This window comes from Cyanistes caeruleus, chromosome 1, assembly GCF_971803275.1.
Source record: "Cyanistes caeruleus chromosome 1, bCyaCae1.hap1.1, whole genome shotgun sequence".
NCBI lineage: Eukaryota > Metazoa > Chordata > Aves > Passeriformes > Paridae > Cyanistes > Cyanistes caeruleus.
In genome coordinates, this window is record NC_141701.1 from 100,847,720 (window position 1) to 100,874,365 (window position 26,646).

The following is a 26,646-nucleotide window of genomic DNA, read 5'->3' on the forward strand; positions in this document are numbered from 1 at the left end:
CCCGCCAAGGTGAGGCGCGCGAGGGGCGGGGCCGCGCGGCTGTGCCCCGCCCCCCCCCCGGCCGGCGCGTGCTGCCCACAGCCTCCGCGAACCCGCGGCAGCGGCAGCGCCCGGAGGGAGCGCGGGCCGCGGCGGACACGGACACCGGGAGCGAGACGGGAAGACAAGAGGAGAAGGAAAAGGCGTCCCTCTGCCGAGGGAGAAGCCCCGCGCCATGAGCCCCGACGAGAAGCCGCCGCCCGGTCGCTCCCGCGGTGACCGGCCGCCGCCACCTCAGCCCGCGGCCGGGCGATCCCGGCGGCGGGGCGGGCTCCTGGCGGAGATCCGTACGCCCATCCGCACGGAGCCCTTCCAGGAGCGCTACAGCCTCAGCCCCGGCCGGGAGCTCGGCAGGTGAGCGCTGTCTCCGCTGTCCCGGGCGGCGGGGGAAGGAGCGGGGCCGGGGGGCTGTGGCGTCCCACCCTCGGGGGTCCCCGGCAGGGCAGAGCTGCGTGCGGGGGCATCCAGCGGCGTCCGGCGGGGAGCTCTGCCCGCGCTGGGTCGGCTCCGAGGGCGCGCCCCTGGCGTTGGCTCGGCTGGGAGAGGCTGCTGGGAGGCAGCTGTACCCCGCAGCTGTCTGTCCCTCCTGCTTGCTGAAGAAGCAAGTCATCCTCGGCTCCCCAGCCCCGCGGATTTGGCTTGGAAGATGCTGTGGTTCCCTGGGAGCCCGTGTGGAGTAGTGGCTATTGCTCTAGATTTCCACTGCAGAAGAAAACATGCCCACTTTTTTTTCTTTTTTTTTTTTTTTTTAAGTATTATTTCCTCGAGTTTTGTAAGCTGAGACGCGGAAAAACAATTTTACACTCGTTTGGGGCAGCATATGCTTGAGAGTAATCTAATGGTGGAACTTTTTAAGGAGTTAAAGCTGGTTAAAATCTTGGGTTTGGAAGTGATTCCACATGTAAAGTTCAGTTCTTGTAGAATTTCAACACCTGATTGATAGAAAGCGAGGTTTAGGGCAAAAAGCCTCACTGACAGGTTTTTGCATCTTGGGCACTACATATGTGGTATTTCAGCACCACTTAACCAATATTTTTGTCTGAAATTCTGTCACTTCTTAGTAAAAGAATGGTAGTATTCTTAGAATTACGTGTGCTTCATCCAAAGAGTGTTCCGATAAAAAAGATTAGATGGAAAGCCACTGGATATATGGAAAGATATCCTTCTCAATGCGTGTTCTGTTGCAAGTTACGCTCGCTGTGTAACTCAGTTCATACAGCAGCAAAACCAAGCCCTGTGGAGCTAAGGAGGAGTTCCAAGGCAAATGTAGCTGCTCTAAGTACCTCTAACAAGTATTTAGGTTGCCTAGGTGTTAGCTTAATGCTCACTTAGTAATTCTGATGTATCAGTAGAATAATACCTGTTTAAACATAGTGGTCTAAAGCATTCACATGGTAAGCAGGTGGGAGAAACATCCCATGGAACGAGAAAGCTCATTGTAGATTGTGACCACAATGTCCAAGGCCTGGAAACTGAAGATAACTAAATGCAAACCAGCCTAAATTCTAATAAACAGTCTGAAAGGCGTAGGAGCAGTGTAGCACAGAATGTCGTGGTATCACTGCTGTTTTGGTTTGGGTTTTTTTTTATTTGAAGTTCAGATGACTTCAGAAAATATTTTGCAATTCTTCTATGGAATAAGCATTTCCCTCAGAGCTGGTTGATAGTCATTGGCATAATCAGAGCATGGAATAGATGAAGGTTCCTTCTGGAACAAAAAAGTACAACTGAGATGATTTGCTTTACTCTACAAACAAGAATTAAGTATGGCTGAAAATCTTAGCCTGCAGTTTAAACAAGTAAATTGCAGCATGGATTTTTGTGTGGAATATTTTTTGAATATTTTAAAGATGACCTTCACATGAAGGCTGTGATTTTGCACCTGTTAAAATGAGTTAAGTGGCAGTTCTAAGTGTTCACTTGGTTTTGAGCAACAGTTGCACATATTTTTGGTTCAGACCATCTCTCCTCAACTTCACAAGTGTTTTCACTATCTTCTCTTTTAGAATTTAGAAATCTCTACATTTGAATGCATGTGCTTGATTTTTTATTCAACAGTTTTAAATTTATTTTTTTAAAAAGCAGATACTTCAGCTCAAATGCTCCCATTAGACTGTTTTTTGCCAACTCTGCAAACATAGGTGGAAAGTCTCTCTGCAACTTATAACTGTAATTTTATTGATAACTTATAAATACAAATTGTTTCACTTTTATATGTTCATAAATTGTGTAATTCTCTCTTTATGGGTAGAGTTTGTCTTTATGAAGAACAAATTAGCACCCAAGTACAGCAGGTTTTTGTCTCGGATGAAAAGCAGTCCTTGTGCACACAACATAATCTATCTTAGCATTAAGATTTGGTAGAAAAAAGTTTATTTGCTCTGTATTTGTCCGTCCCATTTCCCAGAATTAGAGAAACAGTCTAAAAGCTGAACTTTAGGTAGATTTGAGAGTAACAGCGTTCATATGTATTGTGTTTAAAACTGAGACCGTGGAGAAAGAAGCAAGTAGGTTTATCACCTTTGCTGAGATCAGGGCTGCTGCATGAGCTCAGCAGGTTGGTGTGGTCTTTGGCCCCCCATTCTGTCAGTCAACACATGTATGTTGAACTTCCCAGGGCACTTGGAGCCTGTGCTCTCTGGTCCCCTGCATTTGGAGGAGGTGGGAAGAAAGTGGAACATGGCAAAATGTTAAGGCAGTGTAGTTCTGGTAATGCGGGGAAGAGAGGTACGGGTGCTCTGGCCTCAGGTGGCACGTTATGGAGCAAAAATCCTGGGGGAAGCAGTCCTGAAAGGCATGGACAAACCTGGGAGGAACTTGATCACAGTGTCATCAGAGGGACTTGGGTGCAAACCCATGGGGAATCAGGCTTCATTAGTTCTGCTCACCAGAGAAAAAACTGATTTCGGAATGTACAGCTTATGTGCTTCAGAAGGTGCTGCCTTGTTCAGAAGCTGAACCGGCATTTTCAAGTCTGTTGAAACACAGCTGTTGGGAAAGCCAGGTTCACTTGGGAAAAATGTAAAAAAAATCATTATAATGGCCACTTGGGAAAGGAAATTATTGCAAGTTCCTTAGAATGACATGGAAATAAAAGGTTTTAAATGAAATTATTTAATATATAACATTTTGATCCAGTATCACAGCCTTAATAATTTTACTGTCCTCAAAATCACAATATTCTCACACACTGCACTTGCATGAAGTTTGAAATCAAACTCACCTCTGATGATTGTTTTAAGGATGCCATTTCTCATCACGTTACTGAGATTTAAATGTTTTCAGACAGTGTTAGCTTGAGTTAGGTTAGATTGAAGAAGTGTAACCTTTGCAGAGGACACGACTCCAATTGCTTAACTCTTCCCCTTACCATTTGTGCTTAAGCCATAATTGTGCTGTAAAATGGGGAACAATACATTTTTTACTACCAGGAGCTTCCTTAAGGAGTCTACTATAATTATATTTAGTTTCTTGGCTCATTTCCTTGAGAAAAAACCTTCTAATTGTAAAGAAAGTATTCCTGTGCTATTAATTCTTCAGCTTGTTGATGGGATGTTGCACTCCTTTTTTTATGTATGTTGGGGTTAACAATGTGAAACAATCTATGCACATATTGGAAGTCATTTGGGTATAGAAAATAATACTCTTGATTCTAAAGGTGGGCTTGAGGATGGTGTAAGTTGACTGGTCTGTCTTCTTTTGGAAGGTAGAAGTCACCTTAAATGATTGATCCACAATAAAATTATCTTCTAGCAAAATGTGTGCACACATGTAAATGTGTCCAGTGCAATTCAGTTGTTTCTCCTTATTCCCAGCTTTTTGTTAAAGCGTACAAGCTCATTCTCCACCCAAAGGTAAGAATAAGAAATATTGTAATCAACCAAGGAGTGTGAAATTTTCTTTGTTCCTGACTAGTGATGTGGCTGTAGTTTAATGTGCAGATAATGCATGTTGGTTTTTTTTTTCATTTCCCAAAAGAAAAACTGTGGCATGAAATTTTATATCTCAGGTAGCTTTCAGTAATGTGTGTCTTAGCAGTACATGACACTTGTACCAATTTGTGCTGTGACACAGCTGTCCTCAGCTGTTCTCTGCAGTAGCACATCTGGGGTGAAATAGCTGTGGAATAAAGCAAAAGTGGAAAAGAGGTGAAAATTCGAAGAGTTGCAAATAGTTGGTTTTGCCATTTGAGAATAAATTTATGTGAGTAATTTATTCCTGAGCACTAGAAATAGAATCCATGCACTTTGCTGTTTGGAAATCCAAAATTGTCAGGGGGAAAAAAACCCACACTTCATATCATATTTTTGATATGAGTTACTCATATCAAAAATTATTATCAAATAAACTGCATGTAGTATTGTGGATCTCAGAATTTTATTTTTTTTTTCTGAACTTTATAAAAACTAAGTATCTTCACAGGAAGAAATTATTCCTTCACTTGTTATAGTGACAGTGTTTTATAAGTCAGTTTAAAAATAAGGTTATTCATTTTTAAATATTTAGTTAAGCTTAGTTATTTTTGTATATTTTAAATAAATTAGTACAGTCTGTTCTCTGTTGTTCTGAACCTAGGACAACAAAAATTAATTGGTGTGACATGAATGTTCTTGCTTATCTGATTTGACATTTGATTTGTCATTTGACTATTTTCCTTTGAGCTATAATGTCTGCCTAATGAAACAATGCAAATTCTGTTGGCAATCTGAAAAGGTGACATTGAGCTTCTTTGTAATCAGATAAGATTTATCTTAAATCATAATTCTTGAATGAGACTCTTGTGAGGACTGAGAACTACTTAGAATTTCCTATTCTTGTCTCCCTCCAAAGCATTTTTATTTGTGATTGGATGCCTGGTAGTCTGTTTTCAGCTTGACAGATGTGCATTAAGATTTTCATCTCAAAATTATTCTTCCTTCCATACAATGTTCTCACTGCTAGCTCTTCTCAATACACTAAAGTAGCAATGATGTGATCTAACACTATTTTATATAATTTTTTTATAGTAAGTTCTGAAAAGCGGGATTTCAAGAAAAGCAAAGATTAAGTGTATGTAATGTATGCTTCATAAGAATTCTTGTTTATATCTGTCTTATCTACTATTCTGTCTCAATCAAAAAGGAATTATTTAAAATTTATCTGTTGGTCTCACCATATAGTGGATACTATATTTGGATCTTAGCTCTGAAATTTTCTCAGATGTGAATCTAGATCACTGCACAGTGATTAGTTCTACACTGGTTGTAAACATCAGGTTTGTCAAGTTTGATCTTTTTGGGGATCATATTCAGAAAAGATGAGTTCTAACAGGCAGTAGTTATAATAGCTCTAATTATAGGCATAACCATAAGGAATCTGGGCAGGATTCTTGGTCTGAAACAATTTAGAATTAGTATTTGTCAGCCGGCTGAACTCCCGTGTAACCTGTCCTTTGAATTACGTCACCTGTCAGGCCTCTGGCCAGCTCAGCTAAACAGGACATGCGTGGCCACACACAGTGGTGGCTCTTGCCGTTTCTTGCTGCTCCATGAATACTGTTTTATTTCCATAGTGACTAATGCATGGTGAATCGGCAACATCGGTACTCATTAGGCTAATTAACTTGGTTCCAGATAGATTTTGTACGTAGTTCAAAACAGCACAGTACTTGAAAGCTGTATTATTGAGATTTCAAACTTTTCTAAGCCACTTTCTCTAGGTCCTTCCTGGTGCAAGAATTAAATGCTTTTGATTGCACTAAGGCAACATTCAAGAGGAAGTACGCAGTGCATTCAGAGCCTATATAAGGAAAACAGAGAAGGCTGAACCCAGGCAGGGACCTAGATTCATTGCTGTAAGGCTTAGTATTGATCAGATATTTAAATAACTTGCTGTTAAAGGGGCTTCTCAATTTATTCTTATATGTTGTCTTTTGACAACATACCAGTTGACTTTTCTCTTGAGATTTTTTTGGTGCTAAGAATTTGAACAAGTGTCTTAACACTTTTGATTAATGCATAGCTTTCTATTGTACATAAAATTTGTGTTACAAAATTAGCTTCATGCATTTACAAACCTCAATAGTTTCGTCTTCATGTATGTATTAGTAATTAAGAATGTTTTCCCAAGAACTTATATTCAAGACATTGAAAGCATATTCTTACTGTTTGTCTACCTTCACCAGACATCCGGACTGTGCTGCGATCTACTCTTAATACCTGTTGTGCTGTAGATAATGTGCTTATGCAAAATATTATTCCTAGAGGAATAACTGTGGCTGTATCAGTGGTTACAAGTCCAATTATTTTATTGAGATTGCCTAGCAAATATCCACTTTGTGGGTACTTATTTGACTTGATTCATTTAGACTGTGTGATTTTGAAACAAATGCTTATTAAAAGCAAGCCGACCACAACTTTGTTTAGCCGTTATATTTCATGGATAGCAGTCTTCTGCCAGTAGGCTGGGAGAGTGAAAACTTTGACATGAGCTGAAGTAGTTAATTCTGTGAACTTCAGCTTGGAGATGGGAGAGGCAAAACCCATAGTAACTGTATTCTAAAATAGATGAGGACTATTATTTTGGTTTCAGCAGCCCTATATAAAGTAAAGAACCAAAATAAAGATCTCAAAGCTATTCCTGCAGCTTTATAAAAAAATGTTTACATATAAATAAAAAAAGGTCGTTTTGATGATTATTATACCTGTATGGTAAGAGCAAAGTAAGATTACTGTACTTCAAAGTGTGAGAATTCATCATTGCATTAGTGAGAGGTATTAATTAAAATACCTTTTCAGTCTAAAAATCAGCAGTGTGTGAATGGAACTGAGTGGAGCAGGTGGTGTGGGACTCTTGCAGGGAAGTTAAGAGCAGCCACTTGTGCCAGAGTGCTGTGGGGGAAGTGGTGTGACACAAGCACTGCAGAGTGGTTTGTGCTGGCCTGGTGCATCATCAGGTGTGTGCTCTGCTGAGGTGACGCTCATTAATGTGGGCTAAGCACAGTGCTCAGCTCTCTGCTCTCGGTGCTCCTATTCACCTTGGCATTGCTGCAAAAATTGTGGTGCAGAGCTTGATGTTGGTCAAGCTGCTTTGCTGTATTTAAATTACCCGTGTTCCTTAGTCTCACAGTATAAGTAGGGGGTTTTGAGAGCTGTTAATCAAAAAACTCTGTTTTAACTCTGATTATGTTTTTTGATGGCTGTTATCACTTGAGACGTGCCATGGTGAAAATACAAAGTGCCATCTTGAAAAATGCAGAGTATGGATATTGCATGGCAAATGGAGCAGGATTCAATGAGAGTGCTGTTGCCTTGGATATGGTGGGATACTTCAGAAAACAGTAACTGGGTTACTGTGAGGTAGTCAGAGAAAGCATAAATTGTTCATTTTTACATTTTGATTTTGCCAGCTGTTTTAATTAAAGTTTTGAGGTTAATGTAATCTTGGGAACTAGCACAGCTTGTTTATTCTGTGTTTTTGAAAACCACGTTGTTTGAATTGATTTGGTTTTTTTTTTATTTCCTTATGTTTCATGGAGATTATTTACATTCTGGGCTGGGGATCATCACTCAGCAAGGCATCTTTCTGAATTCAGATTGCATCTTAAATGCACCCATTAGTAATGATTTGGTTCAAGTTTCCCAAAGCATTAATTTAAAAATTCAGTATTAAGGCTGTCACTAAGGCATGTAAAACTAAATTCTTATTTAATTTCAGGGGAAAATTTGCAGTGGTGAAGAAGTGTATCCAGAAAGACACTGAAAGAGAGTTTGCAGCAAAATTCATGAGAAAAAGAAGAAAGGGCCAAGACTGTCGGATGGAAATAATCCACGAAATTGCAGTCCTTGAGCTGGCACAATGCAACCTTTGGGTCATTAACTTGCATGAAGTTTATGAAACTGCAACAGAGATGATTTTAGTCCTGGAATAGTAAGTATTAGTAATAATTCCTGAATAACTTTCTGCAGTATTCGCTTAAAAATAACAATGTGAAAACACTGTGTATCAGTGTGAACAATGTAAAAGTTTTCATTGGTTGCCTGTTACTCTTGCTTAACTTCAAGAAGAATTACTAAGAAAGTTATGATTACAAGAAGTTATGTACAGTCTCATAACTACTTCAGATTATAACAGATTTCTCTAATTATGTAGTGTCTTTCAAAGCTGAACTATAATTTATGTAGTTAAAGCATCTTTAATAAAATATGAACTCTGTACACTCCCTTCATGTAAAAGAGGAAGAGAAAAGAAGCAGTGAGTATCTGTTCAAGAACCAAAGTTTATTCCATTGACATTGGCAAAGATGGGATGAAATCTGCTGTGGTTTTTTTTTTACCTGTCATAAAAAATGGTATTGAAAGCAACATCATTGCTGAAAAGAAACTAGTAAAACCCTACACAATTGCTTAAGGAGTATCTTTTTAGGGAAAGAAAGGGAGTGGATTGGGACTTAGAATTGTTTCTTTCAAAGGATGCTTGACTCTACATTTGTCTGTGTGGTTTTCTCCACTTGTTTGTCCAGATGGGTATTCCTGCAGCTGTTGTGACTGTTCATTTCATATGCCAATGGCTTTAGATAGTAAGGCATCTAGCCAGCTTCCGAGATTCAGCCAAATGCTTGTTGCTACTTAGCTCTAAATTCTTGTTAAGCTCTATGGATTTTAAATTAGGAGAGGAACAGTGAGGCTCGATAGTTCAGAAATGACTTGTCTGTTAAGATAAATCTAGTTTGTGCAGCTCTTCTCTTACTTGATAGCAAAAATAAATGTTGAGAAATCCTGCACCCCAATCGCATCTTGTTTAGAAGTCAAAAGAAACTGTATCTTCAAAGCTCAGCGAAATGGAATGAGACCGTGTCTCCTAAGGCAAAATTCCTTCTAGAATACATTTTTTAAACTTCATTGTTCCCTTAATGAAGTCATAATATGTGAAATATGTGAAAAGATAGAAGTATCTTTTATAATACATAGGTGTGACAGGGCTTCTGGGGTTTTAACTGCTGCTGCTGAAGACTCATAAATACCTGCTTTAAACACTAGCAGAAATTGAAACTCAAACACAGTTTCATTTTCTAGATCTCATAGGATTTAATATGAGCAGTGGATTCTAAATGAGCAATGAGTTTTGTGATAATTTCAATGCAAAATCCCTAGTTTTCTTTTAGAACTCAGTTTTCTTACAGTTGCAAAACTTTTAATCTGAAGTATTAACTAGGTTGTTAAGTAATTAGGAAAATTATTGGGTTTATATGCATCAAACAGTCATACCTCTTTTCAGATAAATAGCTGTGTGCTGGAGTTGTAAATTTCAAAGACAGTCTTTCCCTGACTTCAGCAAGTATGTCTGGATGCTTCTTTAATGTCAACATGTTCCAAAGACATGTTGCAACAAAACAGGTATGAATGTTAGTGAATTTCTGACATTCTGTATGCGGAGGATTAAAGAACATACCTAGACTGCAAGCTTCTCTAGGGCATTTCAGTTTCTATTAAGCCTGATGGTCTTTGTGGCAGATCTTTATCTCCTGAAGAAGTAAAACAAATACTTGATTTTGGCCACTAACTTCATCTGCTAAAATTTTAAAGTTTCTTGTCTTGATGTAGAATCTGTCATAAGGACTGAGGGTTTTGCCTTCAGGAAATGTTTTGCTTTCAGGAAGAGAAATATTAATGTTACATGGAGGGTTGTCTTGCAAGCATTATCAGTTTTTGACAGAAAACAAAGTTAAAATTGGCTGTGTTAATATTAAGTGTTGAACAGTGGGAAGCAAGGAGACATTACAGTGTTGGCATCAGCTGTAGTACAGCAAACTGGGGCTGTCTGCATCCACCCTCAACAGTCTCTGACTTTGGTTTCTTGTCCTCAATCAGGACCTCAGTCAGGGTATTTAAGGCAGAGTTGAAGGGGTAAATAAGTCTGAAGGGGTAACAAAAAGCCTGAAATTTATCTGTGGGTCAGTTATGTTTTGTATTTCACTGAAAATTGAATGAAAAGAACCTGGAATTTTGCTGAAGAAGATAGAGGTACAGTCTGGGAAACTTGATATATCAGGTATTAAAAGAAAAAAGCAAATTTGGTAACTTTTTGGTTCGATACATGTATGCAACCTACCTATTATCTTCCAATTTCTTTTGAAAGAAAGATCAGTAGAGCATTTGATGCTTAAGAACCAGTCTTTTTCATAAATGTTCATCACCATGTTTTTACATATCTATGGAAGGGATAGATTATACTAGTGGGTAATTAGTGGGTCAAATGTATAGAAACCTGTAAATGGAGCTTCAAAAATCTTCATCATTAATATTTTGTTATGAAGAGCTTCTGAACTGAGCCAGAGCCTTGTGTAAGTACAGTAAACTTTTGTTATGCTTGCTTTAAAAAGAAGAAGTTGTCTTTATCATCTTGAAGACACAGTATTTATTTAATACACTGGATGAAGTGTTTTTTCACCTGCAGTTATGTGGACCAGGATAATGCGATGGACTTACATGTTCATTAATATTAATGGACTTATATAGCCTTGGATGTGATTTATTCTCCTACTTAGAGGTGTAACTGGATAAAACAAGAGTCTGCTGGCAGGAAGTGATCCATTTGGCATGGGATTCAACAGACAGAACTTGAAGCAGACCTTCTGTAATCACAAATAACTGCTGCTCCAATGTTTGCATCTTGTCTATTTGAGTAGCAAGCAGAGTTGTTCTAGATAGCAGTCTCAAATCAAGACTGGAGGTCTAAAAAAAATTCAGGGAAAAACTTCTTGAATGGTCTTAGTTACCTTTCTTTGTGTTTCAGTTTTTGTGCTGCCTGTTTGGAAAGGTGAAGGCAAAAAAACCCCATTTGTTTGAAAACTGAGAACTTCTAAGACCACTATCTACAATTTTATATATTTGGATGCTTCTCTTCCCATGACCTCTTATCAGATATGGATTTACAGTTTTCTCAGGCTCTGGGGGCATTGGTACATTACATTGCCTTACAGTGGAAACATTACCAGTAAGAGCACTTACTATCCAATGGTATGCCTAGCCAAGGAAAGAGGTATGGCTGTCAGCAGCAGTGAGCATGAACCTTTGCTGGTAGTGTTACAACCACTGTGGTGTGAGCAGCTTGTACTGTAAGTTCCATGTACAGAAAGTAGATGACTTTCCATTACCTTGCAGAGATAACCCTTTCAAGAAAGACTTTTGACAAAGTTGAATATTCAGGAAGTAAATTTTTGCCCATTGCAGACTGTATATAACTCAGCATTGAAATCAAGTTTATTTTAGGAATTGGTCTACATGTCTGTACTCTTGTGATTTGCATACTTCAGAACACTAACTTAATGCCTGATCCATTAAAGCTGGGGGAATGCTTCATTTCTTCAGGTGACCTGAAATAGGTTTGTTCAATCTTTTTCTAATGACAAGTTAAATTACTGTGTTAGTGTCTCATAAGTGCACTTGAAAGAAGTTTGATGCTGAATTTCATACAGTTCATTGTTAAAGTATATTTCAAGGAAGATAAAGTAGTCTCCATTTAATCTAAAGTCAACATAATTGTAACAAATATTAGTTCTCTAGACTTTCAAATGGCTTTTAGCTCATTTATGCTGCTAAGTAATAATAAAGTGTTAGCATGCTTTTCATTCATGAAGAGGAGTTGGATTTCACTTGAAATGAGAGAAATTAATGGCAAAACTGTACTTTAATACGTAAATTAAAATAACTAAAGAATTATGGTTACCATAGCTTTCAAGTGTGGAAAGCCTTCTTTTGTCTCACATTTTTTCATAAACTTAGCTAGGGAAGGGTGTACTAGAGAAATAATGCATTCTAAGTAACACTGGATTTCAAAATGTTTTCAATATGTCCTTATCATCTTTTTTTTTTTTTTTCAAATTAAGATGACTTGTTTTCCTAAAAACTTTGTTGTCCTAAGGATAATTCTTTGCTTTTGTCCCCTAAGAACATTTTCTGACTGGCCCAGCCATTTGCTAAGTTATTTCATAATGGCAGTTAGAAAAACTACAGTTTAATTAAAAATGGGTAAATATTATTAATGCTAGAGGAACTCCTGGTCTACATATATACAGAAATCATAACAGTGACATTCCATGATATCTTCCTAGCAAGTATTTTGAGCCCTTCTATGGTTAGATTTTTTTTCCCCTGAAATCTAGCTTGGGAATACAAAATAGCTGACAGTGAAAGTATTGTTAAGGACCTTGGCAAAACCTGGAATAGGTGTGCAGGAGGATCTTTTTGGGAGTTCATTTTGACATTGTGCTTCCAACCACTTGTGACTGGCTTGGCTCACAGCTGCCTGACTGTTTTGCTTAAGGGAATCCGTTAAGCTCACTCCACAGCAACAATACACAAAGCAGTCTTGCAGTATCAAATTTCCATGTGTTCTTGTAAAGGGTTACTGGTTACTTGTTTGAATGTGGTATTTTTTGGACAGAATGAATTGTCCAGAAGGAGCTGTTCCATCAGCATCCTAAATAGCAAGTTCAGATCAAAAACCAAAACATTGCATGTGAAGTCACCTTCCCATGTGAAACTATTTTGTAAAGCCAAGTGTCTCTGGTAGCTGAGAATGGCAGTGTCTCTTAAGTTATGAAGTGGGTGTGCATGTGTGAGGGCTGTATTTGCATGTATTTGCATGTCTCACTCTTAAAAATGCTGATGAGCCTTGGCATCTTCAGAAGTACAGGGAGGGACTTAAATATTTTTATTTTTTTTTTAAAATAAAGTTTCTGGATCAAGGGTTTTCTACTCTCACATTGGGTAGCACTTGATTTCACTGATGGGACATTGCTTCAGCTTTTATTGCCTTTTAACACCTATAATTCAGAGTTCTTTAAGTGTCATATTAAAATTCTAGGTAGCCTACTTTTTAGCATTGGTATTTACCTCTGTTTTAATTAAGTTACACTAATAAACAAATTGTAACAGATGCCTACCAAATAGACATAAAGCAAGCAGGGCTTTATAAGCCCCCCCACCCTCAACTTCCACTATTTTTTCAGCTGGTCTATTAAACGTAAAGTGTGATCCCATGTTTTGGGTATAAATCCAGTTTCACTGAATTAAATAGCAGAAGTATTTTTTCCTTATTTGAAGAGACAGAGCTTTACCAGCAAAATCCCAGAGTTATTGCTATAAAACATATATTGTTAGTAATTTTTGTAGTAGATCTTATCACTGTATATGCATTATAATTCACTACTACAAGGAATTAAATCACTCTTCAAGTAACGTATTATGGCATTCTTAAGGCAGACAGTTTAATTTATGGGTTGCAGTAGATCTTTTTCTATTCTTATCTGGAAAATCCAACTGATGTTCTTTTTTCAAGGAATTTGGTTTAGGATATTAGAACACACTAGCTGATCTTCATTTTAAAAATGTCATTAATATTTTAATCCTATTCAAAGCTGAAATATTACTATTTCCATGAATAAAATAAAAATGGACTGAAGAAAGATGTGATAGTGTTGGGCACATTAAATTTTTCTAAAGGAATTATAGTATTAATATTCCTTTGAAAAACTTATTCTTGAGCTCTATTATCTTTGATATATAATGCAGAAAAATAATTATTTAATAGAGGGGTTTTTTGAAAGAAAATCTTAGTTTAATAAATCAAATTATATTGCTGTACCAGTTAGCCAGCATGTAGGACAGAAGTGTAAAACTCTTTAGACTATGTTAAGCTTTAACCTTCTTTTAATTTATTTTTTTTTTGTAAAACCATTTGTGTGGAAATTTTAAAATAATAGCAGTGAGAATACCTTGGACCCCTGAAAACTTTTTTTTAAATCCATGAGGCTTTTGAAAGTGCTAGAACTGTAGCAGCAAAGTTAGTATAGGCAAAGTGAAAATTTGAGTATATTTTAGTGTTCTTTTTCTGGGGGCACACAATTGAAATGCATCATTTTTGTAGAATTCTCATTTGCTGTTATATTCATGTTGAACGTACCTGGCTGTCTTCAGGATAGCCTAGGCAGTACAATTCATTGGAAAAAAGCAAGCAGAGGCAGAGTAGATGCGTAGGCATCAGTAACGAATAATTCTTGTGCAAAGTCATTTTTGCATGTCACGGTTTGGTGTAACTGGAGAGGATTCTGCCCTTGAGGGTTTCACCACCTTTCCCTAAGGGGTGATTATGGAATTGCATGCAGAACAAAGGGGGTGTGTGTGCTGATTTCATAGAAGAAGTTCAACAAGCCATATGCAAAGTGGCCCCCCATTCTAACATTCTTATGCCCGTTCTTGTTTTAAGATGGAGCTTCTGTTCAGTTTGTTTTACTTCTGATAATACAGAGTTATGTTGTAAAACAATTTTAGTTCTCTAGAGCCATTGCTGTACAGAGCTGGTACTGCATGTAGCTTCGGAGTACTTTAAAAACATTCATTCAAATCTAGTTACTTTTATATTTTTTGTTATTCTGTTATTTGTTTAAATATATATAAACAAAAGAGGACACAAGCTGAGAGCTAAAATTTTTTGAGCTATTTTTAGATGAAAGAAGTTTAGAAACTTAATGCATCCCTGTATACCAGAGACTTCATAAACAATTCAATTGGAGACTTTACATTTATTCTTTTGAGTATGTGCAAAGTGTTTTGAGGAGGATGGGAGGTGGGACTGCTTTGCTCTATGTTTGCAAAGATTTGCCTTGGCCAAATTTCCATGTAGTTTGATAGGAATAGCAAAAGGCACATCTTCTATGAAAATGCTGTCCTCAAACAATTGTGGCATTCATCTGAAACCAAAGTCAGTAGTGTTTCAAAAGTAATCACCAAAATTTCTGTATTATTGATATTCTCTAACCCAAATGACTAAAATCTTTGCCTCTTTCCAAAGCTACCATACTGCAGAAAACGCTTCCAAGGCTGTAAAACCTTGCCAAATTTCTAATAACTGAAAATATAACAGTTGGATTATACCTCCTGCTGATATTGCCTATACAAAAAATAAAAGTGTGAATAGGGCCAAATGGGTGCTGTAACTTAGTCTCTGAACTAACAGTACTTCTACTGTTCCACAGTGCTGCTGGAGGTGAAATCTTTGACCAGTGTGTGGCTGAAAGAGAGGAGGCCTTCAAAGAAAAAGATGTTAAGCGACTTATGAAGCAGATATTAGAAGGAGTTTCATTCTTGCACAGGAACAATGTTGTTCATCTTGACTTAAAGGTAGGATTGCTGCTGTATTTTTCTTAATTGCTTTCTCATCTGTTGACTTTCTTGCTGGTAATATATCACACTAATGTCAATTTGCAATTAACATGATTTTACCTAATTATACCTTGAATGATAAAATTAAACTTTTGGGATAGAGTAGCCACCAGATTTGCAAGCCTTTTGGGGGGTTTCTATTATTATATTAAATATAAACTCAATATGATTAACTGAAATCATATTAACTGAAAATTGATCAATTCAAAAGTCAATTTGCCTTGTACCTTAAACTGCAAATAAGTGCTTCGGGTAAGACCTGACTCATTTCTACATTGCAGTAAAAATGTCTGGGTATTATATGGCCATTGAAAACCAGGTTTGATTTTTGCATTGACTTGAGTTTTAATGAAGAAGAAGGGTGGTAGTGACACTGCTGGAATAAAGTATCATGTTTCAGAATGAAATATTCAAACAGGACTAGTAAATTAAGTACATTTATAGCATTTTCTTCCTCTTTTTTTCCCAGTTACTGTAAAACCTAATTTAAATGTGTGTCATTTGCTGACAGAGTTGGCTGACACATAATTGGTATATAAATTATCATTATGTACTGAAACAAGTATTTTTTCTTATTGAAATACACTTTTGACCCAAATCAAGTGAAAAGTACAGTTGCCATCCCATGAAATCTTATAGTCAAAATGGGAGTTGTAACGGGGGACCAGAGAACTATCTTCACCTATGGGCAGCAAGCTCCAGTGAATTTTATTTAGCTTCTATCCATGTACTCATATGGAAGATGCAACTGTATCTCATTATGAGGTTGAAGTAGCTTATTACTAAGCAAGGCAATCTAAAAAGTAACTTGCAATACATTTTTTTAAATTATTTTTACATGTCCTAATCTCCTATTTACTAAGTATATTGTAAGCTGCTGCATGTTTGTTCTTTTGCTGAGATCCTTACTTATGCTTAGCTGTATTTTGGCACTATTGTAAGCTTACCAGTAGATTCCAGTACCAAGCTGTATGTGCTTGATATATAGCTTAGCACATCATGAACCATTCATCAGCTAAAGTAAATGAGTCATATTTGCACACATATAGGTCACCTGCCTGGTTTTCCAAACATTTATTCAAATTTTACGTGGAATTCTTTAAAATTCTGATTGAGTCATACACACAGAATATTAATAATTGTACTGAAAGAATTAATAAAACATTTTTAGCAAATTATGTGAGAATAAGTGTTCAGAAAGACTAAAAATGAGCAGTTAGAACTCCTCAAAGTTCCAGTGTGCTTAAACAAGATTCTCAGAGTTTCAATGGTTTGCCACTGAATTTCCTTTAAGCAAAGTGGGTAAAATTAATTGTCTTTTGCAGACAGTGTATATTTATATATGTTTGTAGTTAAAGTTGTGGTGTTTCTTAGCATCATCAGCTGGATATCTGTAACTGGAAATGTGATGTGTTTTATATGTCTACAGTATTTCTTTGCAAAAGTAGACTTGTTGATTACAGATTTAGTCTGGAAAATAAATTTATAAAAAGCTTAAAAACTTTCCAACTGGTCAGAAAACTTATGCTTTAACATGGAGTATATGCAGCTCTCACTGAAAAATCCAGCATTGTTTTGCTGCCTCACAGAAATACATTAGCAGAGGAAATTGTTTTGTGATTGAGGTTAATGAACATGTTTATACATTACTGCAGTGTGCAATGTGTGTTTAATTGGAGTCCTACTTGCTGTGTGATGACTTTCATGATACATAAAACTATCTTTTGCAAAAAAAGGTTTATGGAAGTCTTCAGAGTATTGGCAAATGAAAATGATGGAAATGATAGAATTAAAACCCATGACTTGCAAAGATTCACATGCCTTTTAACACTTGTAAAAAAGGCCCATTTTTGACAGAACTCAAAAAGTTGGGTGCTTGCTTCAGCCACGTATTTATTAAGCCACAGTCCTCATCTTCTGTTGTATCATGTGTCTCATGCCACTTTAACTTGCCGCTTAAAGCACCGTGGAATTTCCTAAGTACTTTGTTTGTGATGACATTTGGAAAACTTCTGTATGTTTACTGTTGCTATGCATTGTGTTTGCCAATAGCAAAGTTTACAAATTCTTGCTAAAATGGGTCTTTTTGTGCTATTAGTTTCACCTTTGTGTCTCTAAAGATTTCCATTTCATTTGTCTGTTACAAGTTTCTTTGTAAAAGTCCATCCAATTTTCTATATGTTGCATCTTCAAAAAAAAGTTAAATTATACCCCCAGAAGAATTTAAACCCAAGTGGTTGTCTATATGTAATTGTCAGCTTAATATTTATACTATAAATCTAAAGAACCAGATCTATGACACTTGCAGCCACCTTGCTTTTAGTTTCTCTTTGCCCTCTGAGTAGATACAAGATTTTTACTGAGACTAAACACTGCAGAAAGAAGTGGGGTATTTGGATGTGGCTTAGCAAGGTTGTCACCTGATCATTTATTTCCAAAAGCATGGTTCTACTGAAAGATGGTTGAAATGTGTCTTGTTTTTAATAGCAAAATACAATTATGTAGCCTAGTTTTGACTTGGATGAAGAGAAAATATAATGCAACCAAGTGCAAATTAATTATCACTTGGCATTATTGTGTTAATGCTATTTAATTTGTAGGGTGTGCACAGATTGTAGTCAGGAGTCTTTCATCTCCTCTTAATGGTGCTTAAAAGCTGCAGAGTAAGGGAAGTCTCTATGAGTTCTTATTTGCTGTTTAACTTAATCTTGAATTGGTGTTTGGTAAAAGCTTAAGGTAGTAGGGAATGTGAGAGAATTTAAGCAGGTGTGGGGGCTGAGGAAGAAGATATGGGACTCCTTCACTTGTTTTAGAATCAGCCTCATTTAGTATCTTAAAGACATAATGCTGGGGTATCTCAGCTAGTCTATTTTTCCTGTTTCTGACCATTATTTCTTGGATAATTCCTGTCTTTTCTTCTAGGGATCTGAGGTTTTTTGAATATCATATAATTAGATAACCTGCAGCATTAATGAAATTAGGTAAGGTGAAGCATTGATTAGATTAAAACCAGAACCTTTATGTGTGTCCTTAGTCTTTATGTATCTTCTTGAAACCAACTGAAGATACAAGAAATAAGAGGATCTAAATGGAACCTTTAAACCTTGCTGCAGTAGAGGGAGAGGTCTCCAAACATTGCCATTTGATGGCTTCCATCAACAATTTCAGTAGTGCTTGAGGGTAAAAGTGAAGGACCCTTTTTAGAATGGCCATCAGGAGAGCCTCCAGCCGGCATCTCCTGTCTTTGTGGACTGACTGGTATTAGGCAAACCTAGATGTCTTGTAGCAGAGTAAAACCAAAAGAGAAACAGTATTGCAGATGTGAGGAAATGATCTTCCCTTCCTTAAAGTTTGAGTAATGTTGTCGAGCTGAAAACTATGGGGAGTTCAAAGTTACGGCTTCTTCAAGGTTTCATGCTGGTGTTTAGGCTGGCACTTGACAAGAATCCCATAATGATTCCTTAAAATAAAAAAAATAACTGGTATTTCATTAAGAATTGATTTAGAGTTATGATTCAATTCATACTGTAGACAGTGTTTTCTCTGCATAGGTGTGTTTTGTATAATAAGATTTTAAAAACCCCAAACCAGTAAAAACTACTTCTGGCAACTGCTTTATCTGTTAAAATGTTAAAATAGAGGGCTGAAGGATTTCACAAAACTTTTCCATTAAAAAATTTTCCTCATTTAAATATAGAGAAAAAATACTTTTCTCATGCTTTTAATTTGACTCTTCACAACATAACTAAATTTCTCACTGGGAATAACATCTGAGAGGCTAATGAGGGAGGCATGGTCAGCTTTTTTGGATGTTTTCTTTTCTAATACAAATAGAGAATAACAAATCTGAACTATAAAGAATGTGGGAATGTGCAGCTCCAAAAGCCTTTGTATTGCCACCAGATCCCAATTTGTAAAGAAAATAAAAAAAGAGCTATTCTTAATATGTAGGTTTACAAACAGAAAATAAATTGACAACATCATGGAGTTAGTTTCAAATAACAGTTTACTCTGAAGGAATCAAAAAACTTGACCATATTCAGGTCTTGCAGTGAGGAGAACTGGCCCAAGTTTTTTAAAACATTCTTGCCCAGGTTTATTTCTGTATTCAAAATCAAGGCTGTTAATGTGAGAGCTTGTTGTCATGAGTGACTCTGGGGATGGAGGACAGAGCAGCTCTGTGATTAGGGAAGAAGAATAAATGTTGGTGTTACTGCAGCTGGATTATCAATCAGTGGTTGCTTTGCTGTTCTTACTCTTTTGTCCTCCCTTTTCAACCACCCTGATGTAAGATGCTCCAGGTCCCCAATAAAGACTCCTGCACTTTTATGTAACTTGGGCTCATTAGAAGCATGAATGCAGTGTCAGTTGTCAGCAGTACCACTTGGAGAAGTTAATGATAAAACCCAGTGTAATCACTGTTCTGGGGGTAGGGAAAGTCAAACTTTCTTTATTTTTTTTTTTGGCAACAATATGCTTCAGTTGCAAAAATTTTTATTAAATTGAGCTAGCATTTAAAATAGTAAGGAACTTCTTAATGACCACAAAGGTGCTTTGAAGGAAGACAGCCAAGATCTGGTGACGTCAGTGCAAACAAGTTTATCCAAAGGTGATGCTCTTAAAAACCTGTTTTTCAGGCTGCTATATTTTTTTTAAACTGTTCTTCAGTTAGTATTCTGTAATGCAGTTGTTTGTACTTTGAACAGTATTCAGGTTGGTTGCAACAGACTTTTAAACAGGTGCAGTCAAAATAGTTTTGTGTGTTCAGGGTTTTTAAAATGATTGGGTGTTTTTGGACACCCTTCAAAGGGAGGTATTTTACACCACCTATTGGAAGAGTCAAGGAGGGAAGAGGAATAAAATAGGTGATACAAAGGACTAAAAGTACAAGTGTGGAGGTGCTCACATGCTATTGTTAAATGTCAGCTATTGGCATGTATTTCCAATGTGTTCTAAGCTAACAAAGGTTTGATTCTCAATTCTAAATGGAAAATCCTGCCACTCCTTTTAGCCTACGTGTCTCTTCAAAATCCCCTTGAGGGAATTACATAAATGATCCAGGATATCATACTTATCACAAGAGACACTCTTGCTGCTCATGGTCTAAAATAATTATGAAGTATGATGTCATAGTTTTGGTCATTATTGTCATTATTGTCATTAGTTTTGGGTGATCCCAAAAGTGTCCTTTTGTTTTTCAGCCCCAAAATATTCTGCTAACCAGTAAGTCTCCTCTGGGAGATGTTAAGATAGTAGATTTTGGCCTTTCCAGAATAATGAAGAGCAGTGAGGAGCTAAGAGAAATCATGGGAACTCCAGAATATGTGGGTAAGTTGTTACTATAAGAATGATGACTAGTCCAGGCTTCTGGGGAGCAAAAAGCAAATGTGGAGCATGCCAACCTGGCTGTGTAGTTGCTGTGTTGCAAGATCCAGTTATTGCTTGGACATGCTACTGCTGTCAAAGGTAGGACTGGCAAGTCTTGCCAGTCTAATGAACTATGATTGTGTGCTTATGTTGAAGATGAAGACTTGCTTTAGACAATTCTTACCAGTAGTGATAACAAGTATTACTTGGATTAAAAGTTTAAATTCACATACTCAGTCTCTGAATACAATGTTTTAGCAAGTATTAAGTTTTCCGTTTTATTTTTTTTTTAAAGCCCAAACCACTACAGGCCTTGAACATATACCTGAAAATATCTTTAAGTTGTGTGATATATCTTCATAGTTATGGGTTACAGTGCTGGAATATGCAATGTTGGCTATTTCTGTTTTGTCTGCAAGAAATTTGTATAGATTTCTTAACTGGGAAGGAGACTGGCCTGGCTTCTGAAGATGACAATAAAAGGAAAACATATTTTTTCACTTAAAAACAATGAATGATAGAAACCACTTAAATAACCTGAACAGAAGTATCTTGATTTCAAAAGACTGTCATTCTTCAAATGGCTTATCTTAAATTCTACCACATGATCATTATCACATTTTTTAGCTCTAATGTAATTTCTGCATATGACAAAACTCATTTTTTTTTTCCCCTGAATAGCTCCTGAAATTCTGAGTTATGATCCAATCAGTACAGCAACTGATATGTGGTAAGTGTAACAAATAAATGGTCATCACAGCTTTACTGAAAAGGGTTGTTCTTTGGGGATTTGTTTGTTTACCTTTAAGAAAAAAAGGCTAATTAAAAAACTTTTTTTTTTTACTTTTAATTTAGGAGCATTGGAGTACTGGCATATGTTATGCTGACAGGGATATCACCTTTCTTGGGGGATGATAAACAAGAAACATTCTTAAATATATCTCAAATGAACGTAAGTTACTCTGGAGAGGACTTTGACCTTGTATCAGAGTCTGCTGTGGATTTCATCAAAACTCTGCTGGTTAAGAAACCCGAGTAAGTAAAATACCCAATTGTATATGCTAATATGTCAGACTGACTTCATTTTAAGTGTAGCAAGTGCTAGTGTTTTAATTTTTAAAGTATAAGGGGACTTTGATTTCATTGTATTACTACTTACTATGTATATGAGAAGATAGTTCCTCCATTTCCATCCAAGCTTGTATATTCCAAATGATGTCCAAGTGTCAATAATTAAAACTCAAATTACTTTCAGAAAACTGTTTGAACTGTAGTTTGTAGCAGTGAACAGTGCACCCATTCTTCTTGCAGGTACTTTGCTGAAGTCTTAAATGAACTGAGCTTTGAGTCCTTAATTTTGGATGCGTTGGTAGAGAACCTTCCCTTTTCTGTTCACTAGTACACTTTTCTTAATGGGTAGCAAACTGGAAATTCCTGCTTCCCAAATAAAACAGGTGTTTACTGTGGAACTTTACCAGTTCTTCATGGGACATGCCAGCTATTGAAATTGCCTACTGCTTGTCTCTGGGAATAACTGAAGAATGTAAAAGTTGGATAAGTTTTCTATATATAAAAAGTATAAATTTCAGAAGTTGTTTGGCAACATGGAAGCATAAACTCATATTTAGGGATCTACGAATTTCTTTGTTTTAAATGCTAGGAGTTCATCTACTTGAACTGCTGTGGTCTTTTTTGGTAAAAGATAGGTGTCAGTATGTTTTTTTAATCTACAATTCTATCTGTCTTTAATACAGTCATATCCTTGGAATAATTTTTGGGGATCTCTTCAGCAAGGTTCTGAATTTTGTATTCATTTGCATATTTATTTTAATACTTTCCTTCCTCTGCAGGGACCGGGCAACTGCTGAAGAATGTCTTCAACATCCATGGTTAGAACAAAGTGATAATCCTGCTTGCAGGGCCTTGAATAAGAGTACAGAAGGGGAGACCAGTGATGCTATCCAGAAAGATGCGGATTCTGCCTCTGAACAATCAGTAGATGCTGAGAAGACTGGAGAGGAAGAATCAATAGTGACAGAAGAACTAATTGTAGTGGCTTCATATACACTGGGACAATGTAGGCAGTCAGAAAAAGAAAAAGTAACTGAGCAGAAAGCCATTTCCAAACGATTTAAATTTGAGGAACCATTACTGCAGGAAATACCAGGAGAATTCATTTACTGAACTGTGTGGAGCTTCATAGCTATAACTGGAAGGCAGTTTTTTCTACTAAACGAAAGTATTCTAGACAAGTGAATTTCTGATATGCAATAAATATTCTAGATAAAAGAAAGTGTTTATAAATGGCATACAACAAAAATGTGCCAAGTTCTTATTTTCATGGAACTGATAAGATTTCATGTGTCTGGCAGGAATTTAACAAAGAGGATAAGCTTATTTTTGTTTTTAATTTTTATTTCTTTTTTGATGTTGTTTTTGATTGGTAACAAGAGTTTTTGTTAATTGTTCCAGTGTTCTTGAGAAGTTGACACTGGAAGTGTTTTGGTGACAGATGTCAATAGGAGTATTTTAGGATATGTTTTGGTATTTAATGCAAATATATAATGCTGGGTTTTCTTCAAACGCCTCCTGACTTCAGTGGAACTATCTGCTTATCTAAAACTTGTATGAGAGGAGAATTTGATCACCTGGTTTGACATACAGATTTCAAGATCATCCTGTGTGTATTTCTTTGTTTACATCAGGTCAAAGACCCAGACCTCTCTGGTGTGCAGCTGAACAGTGAGCTGAGCTTCTCTAGGCAGAGATGCACATGCCCCACTGATAAAGAAATCTGTATTGGTGTTACATCTGATTTGGGAGCACAGTAAAATCCTGCTCCTGAATGTGATGTATTTGCTTATTTCAGTCACTTGTGAGCCAGCAGAGATTGTTCCTTTCACCTCCTGTGTTGGGTGAGACGTGCCAATAGAATCCTGCTCAGTGTGGCCACACAGTGCTGATGAGAGGAAAAAAGAGCAACAGTCTGATGTAGCTCCTCTGAAGTTATTGAAGTTCTCTCCACTGACTTTACCATGTTAGGTTAGACAGTTTGTCCAGCTAATCACCCCTTGATTCCACCTCCCCCAGGACCACCTGGGATTTTACTGGCATCATGAAGTCATTTCTGCCTTACTTCTGTTCCTCTAACTGCTGCTTTAAGGAAAAAAAGGAACATCCTTAGGCTAAATTGCTATTGTTCAATATAGCTGTCAGATGAGGAAGAAGATACTGCTTCTTCTGAAACAGTGAAGCACAGCTCATGCCTCCTGCTTCCTGGTCACTCTCCCTTAGACACTTGGAAATACAGCATGTTATGTGGCTGGGCAGAGTGGGATTAGGGAGCAGTATGGATGGGTCATAGTTCTCAATGGATGCAGTCCCTCAGAGGACAAAGCTGCCACCAACTGGGCATCAAAACTGAGTGGTTTTTGCAGTGCACAGATCTGAGGATCTTGGACTGAGTCCTAGTTTTCTAAGAAATCTTTCATACTGATGTTGTTCCAAAGTTTAATTTTTATGTAATGGAAGTTTAGTACTATTATATTGCATACTGTTAACTATTCAACTATTTATTTGGTTTCCTTATTCTGTTCCTTTGTAATAAACTCTGACAGAAGTTTTCTTCCTAGAAAACAGTGAATAGAAACTTTTGAGCTAATTTTTCCCTTTTTTTTCCATGTTGGTACACACTTTCTAATTTCAAATGTATCAACTGTTCTTACTCCATTTAGTGAACAGGGGTTCAGGGCTCTGTGCTAATGTTACAGCTCCTCCTTCACATGAAAGTTAAATGGCTTAATAAGAGCAGAAGTACTGGGGTGATCTGATCAGCATGGCTGGAAAGGTGGGGGAAAAGCACTAGTACAGAAGAAAGCTGAACTAAAAGCAGTGGGAAAATGGGTGTTTTTCCATAAGACTTCATTGCCAGAGATTGGGCTGCCTTTACATCAAGCCACATCAGGGAAATTGCACCTAAATTAAACTGTATCAAGCTTCTTCCCCTATGGAATTACATATTGAGTGTTGATGTAGGTAGGGCAGCTTCTCATTCCTCAAAGGTGTTCATATAAGAAAACAGCCCATGGCACTCAGTTCTGAGTTTGGATGTGTTTTATATTCTAATGCAGAGATGCCTTTCACACTCTGGAGAAAGGAGTCAGTTGCTGGACAGCTCTGGCTGGGTCTCAGCAGGAGAATCTTGGAGCCAACAGCATATCTGTGGTATCTGGATGTTTCTGGACACAGACAGGAGCTGACCCTACCTACAATGCAGATCTGTTTCAGCCTTGTTAGGCAGGACAGTACAGTCATGGGTGTCTTTCTTTTACTCTCCAGTCATTTGCCCAAGACAAATTGCTTGGGTGAGAGGACATTGATTCATGGAATTCTGTGCAAGACTGCAATTTCTCCCATCTTCCATCATTGCCATTTTGACATTTTTTTCCCCCACATCCATACTTATTTTACTAAGTTGAAAAGAGCAGTGAGGTTGAAGCATGTTCACACCCTACCCTTACAAAACAATATGTTGCACACATAAATGTTTAACATCTGGTTGCCTACAGCAAACTATTTGAGAGATGTATACCCATTTCACTTCCTCTTTGTAACCACAGATCATGTCTCAGATTGAGACTGGTATTAATGGTGAAGAGTAGGTGCTGAGCAGTATACATTTTGTCCTATATACACTGTTTTTAATGTATGACAGTGAAGCATAACATGTATACATGAAATGCATACTTACTTCAAGGCCAGCTTTTCTGGAATTGGCTGCTTTGAGATTTCCAGTGGGCTGCATTTCTGTTTAGCTCTTTGTGCCTTAAGGTGGTTTTATACAGTGTTTTTTAATGTCATTAAGAATTTGTATAAAGTTGTGGAAGTTTAATAGTGTAAGTTATAAACAAGGCATCTTAGATTCACCCTATACCAGGGAAAAATTTCCATATTGTTTAACTGCAGGACTATCAGCCTTGAGGGTGTTTCTGTTCCACTGTGAGTGTGGGTAAAGCTGCAAACGAGGTGGTCTTACCCTGAGCTGTAGAAAGGGGCTGTTGCAGTCAGTGTTTTTGAGCTCAGTTCCGAGTGAAGTAAGTGTCACATCAATAAGACTGGGAACAAGCCATGAGCTGTGAGGAACAGCTGGTTTCTGCAGCTCCATGAATACAGGGTACTGTGTGTATGCGCACAGGTCATCTGGGAAAAGCTGCTGTGTTCATGGGGGCAAGGGGCTGCTTGTGGAGAAAGAATCAGCTCCTTGGACCTTGTGGGCAATGCTCTCCCAGTCCCCACTCTCCAGACTGAGCTTGTGCTGGCTGCCTTTGTAGCACGGGCTGCATGGCTGCTGTGTGCTCAGATGCAGGATGCTGAAGGAATGGAAGGGCCGATGTTCCTACAAAGTTATCTGTGATTCATGGAAGAGCCATGAACTGTATCAATAGGAGGGGTAGGTCCAAGGCCTTCTTTCAGTTGTTGAAATAAATAGCAAAGTCCAAACGAAAAGCACAGTGTTGTCTCCTCTTGTTGCTGTATTCACCTCTTTAAGGGAGAGGCTTATAGATTTTGTAGTTGCTAAATTAAATGTTCTACAAATTAATATTTTTCTTTTTGTCCAAAGTGGAATTTGCATTTTGATTTGTCTTGTCACATTTTCATGTGCAGGTCCCTAAATACAAAAGGGTTAACTCCAGTTTGTGATCTACCCCCTGAGTCTTGAGAGCTGTTTGGTTACAAATGCAAATAAAAGTTCACTGCCCATTCTCCTCTGGTGGTGCTCACAAGGGATGGGGAGGGAGGTGGGCCTTGCATCCCATTACTCTGTGGCTTAAGATCTCTCTTGAATATTTCAGGAGTTGTTCCTGGAAGACAGTTCAACGTTTTAAAGAAATAGTGCCAGTTCATTGTACTTCTGATTGTTTTTACAGTACTTTACAATAAATTAAATTTTGTTTTCTGAAAGCTGATGGGTCTTTTGTTCTTTGTGCTTTGGGAAACACCCATTAGCAGGATTACTGATATTTTAGTTTTCTGAATC

The 26,646-nt window shown here is 37.4% G+C and overlaps 1 protein-coding gene and 1 long non-coding RNA gene across 2 annotated transcripts; one reads left to right on the top strand and one right to left on the bottom strand.

Moving 5' to 3' along the window:
- Window positions 1–96: 96 nt before the first annotated feature.
- On the top strand, window positions 97–26,570 carry STK17A (serine/threonine kinase 17a). The gene is made up of 7 exons (XM_023919509.2): window positions 97–393; window positions 7,735–7,947; window positions 15,056–15,200; window positions 20,444–20,570; window positions 21,291–21,339; window positions 21,465–21,644; window positions 22,460–26,570. The coding sequence occupies exons 1-7, from the start codon at window positions 215–217 to the stop codon at window positions 22,791–22,793; spliced, it is 1,227 nt and encodes a 408-aa protein (XP_023775277.2). The 5' UTR covers window positions 97–214; the 3' UTR covers window positions 22,794–26,570.
- LOC111923665 (uncharacterized) lies at window positions 4,109–14,070 on the bottom strand. The gene is made up of 3 exons (XR_002861208.2): window positions 13,984–14,070; window positions 9,469–9,541; window positions 4,109–4,158 (listed from the first exon to the last, which is right to left on the bottom strand). It is a non-coding gene; the product is annotated as an uncharacterized LOC111923665 (long non-coding RNA).
- Window positions 26,571–26,646: the final 76 nt, after the last annotated feature.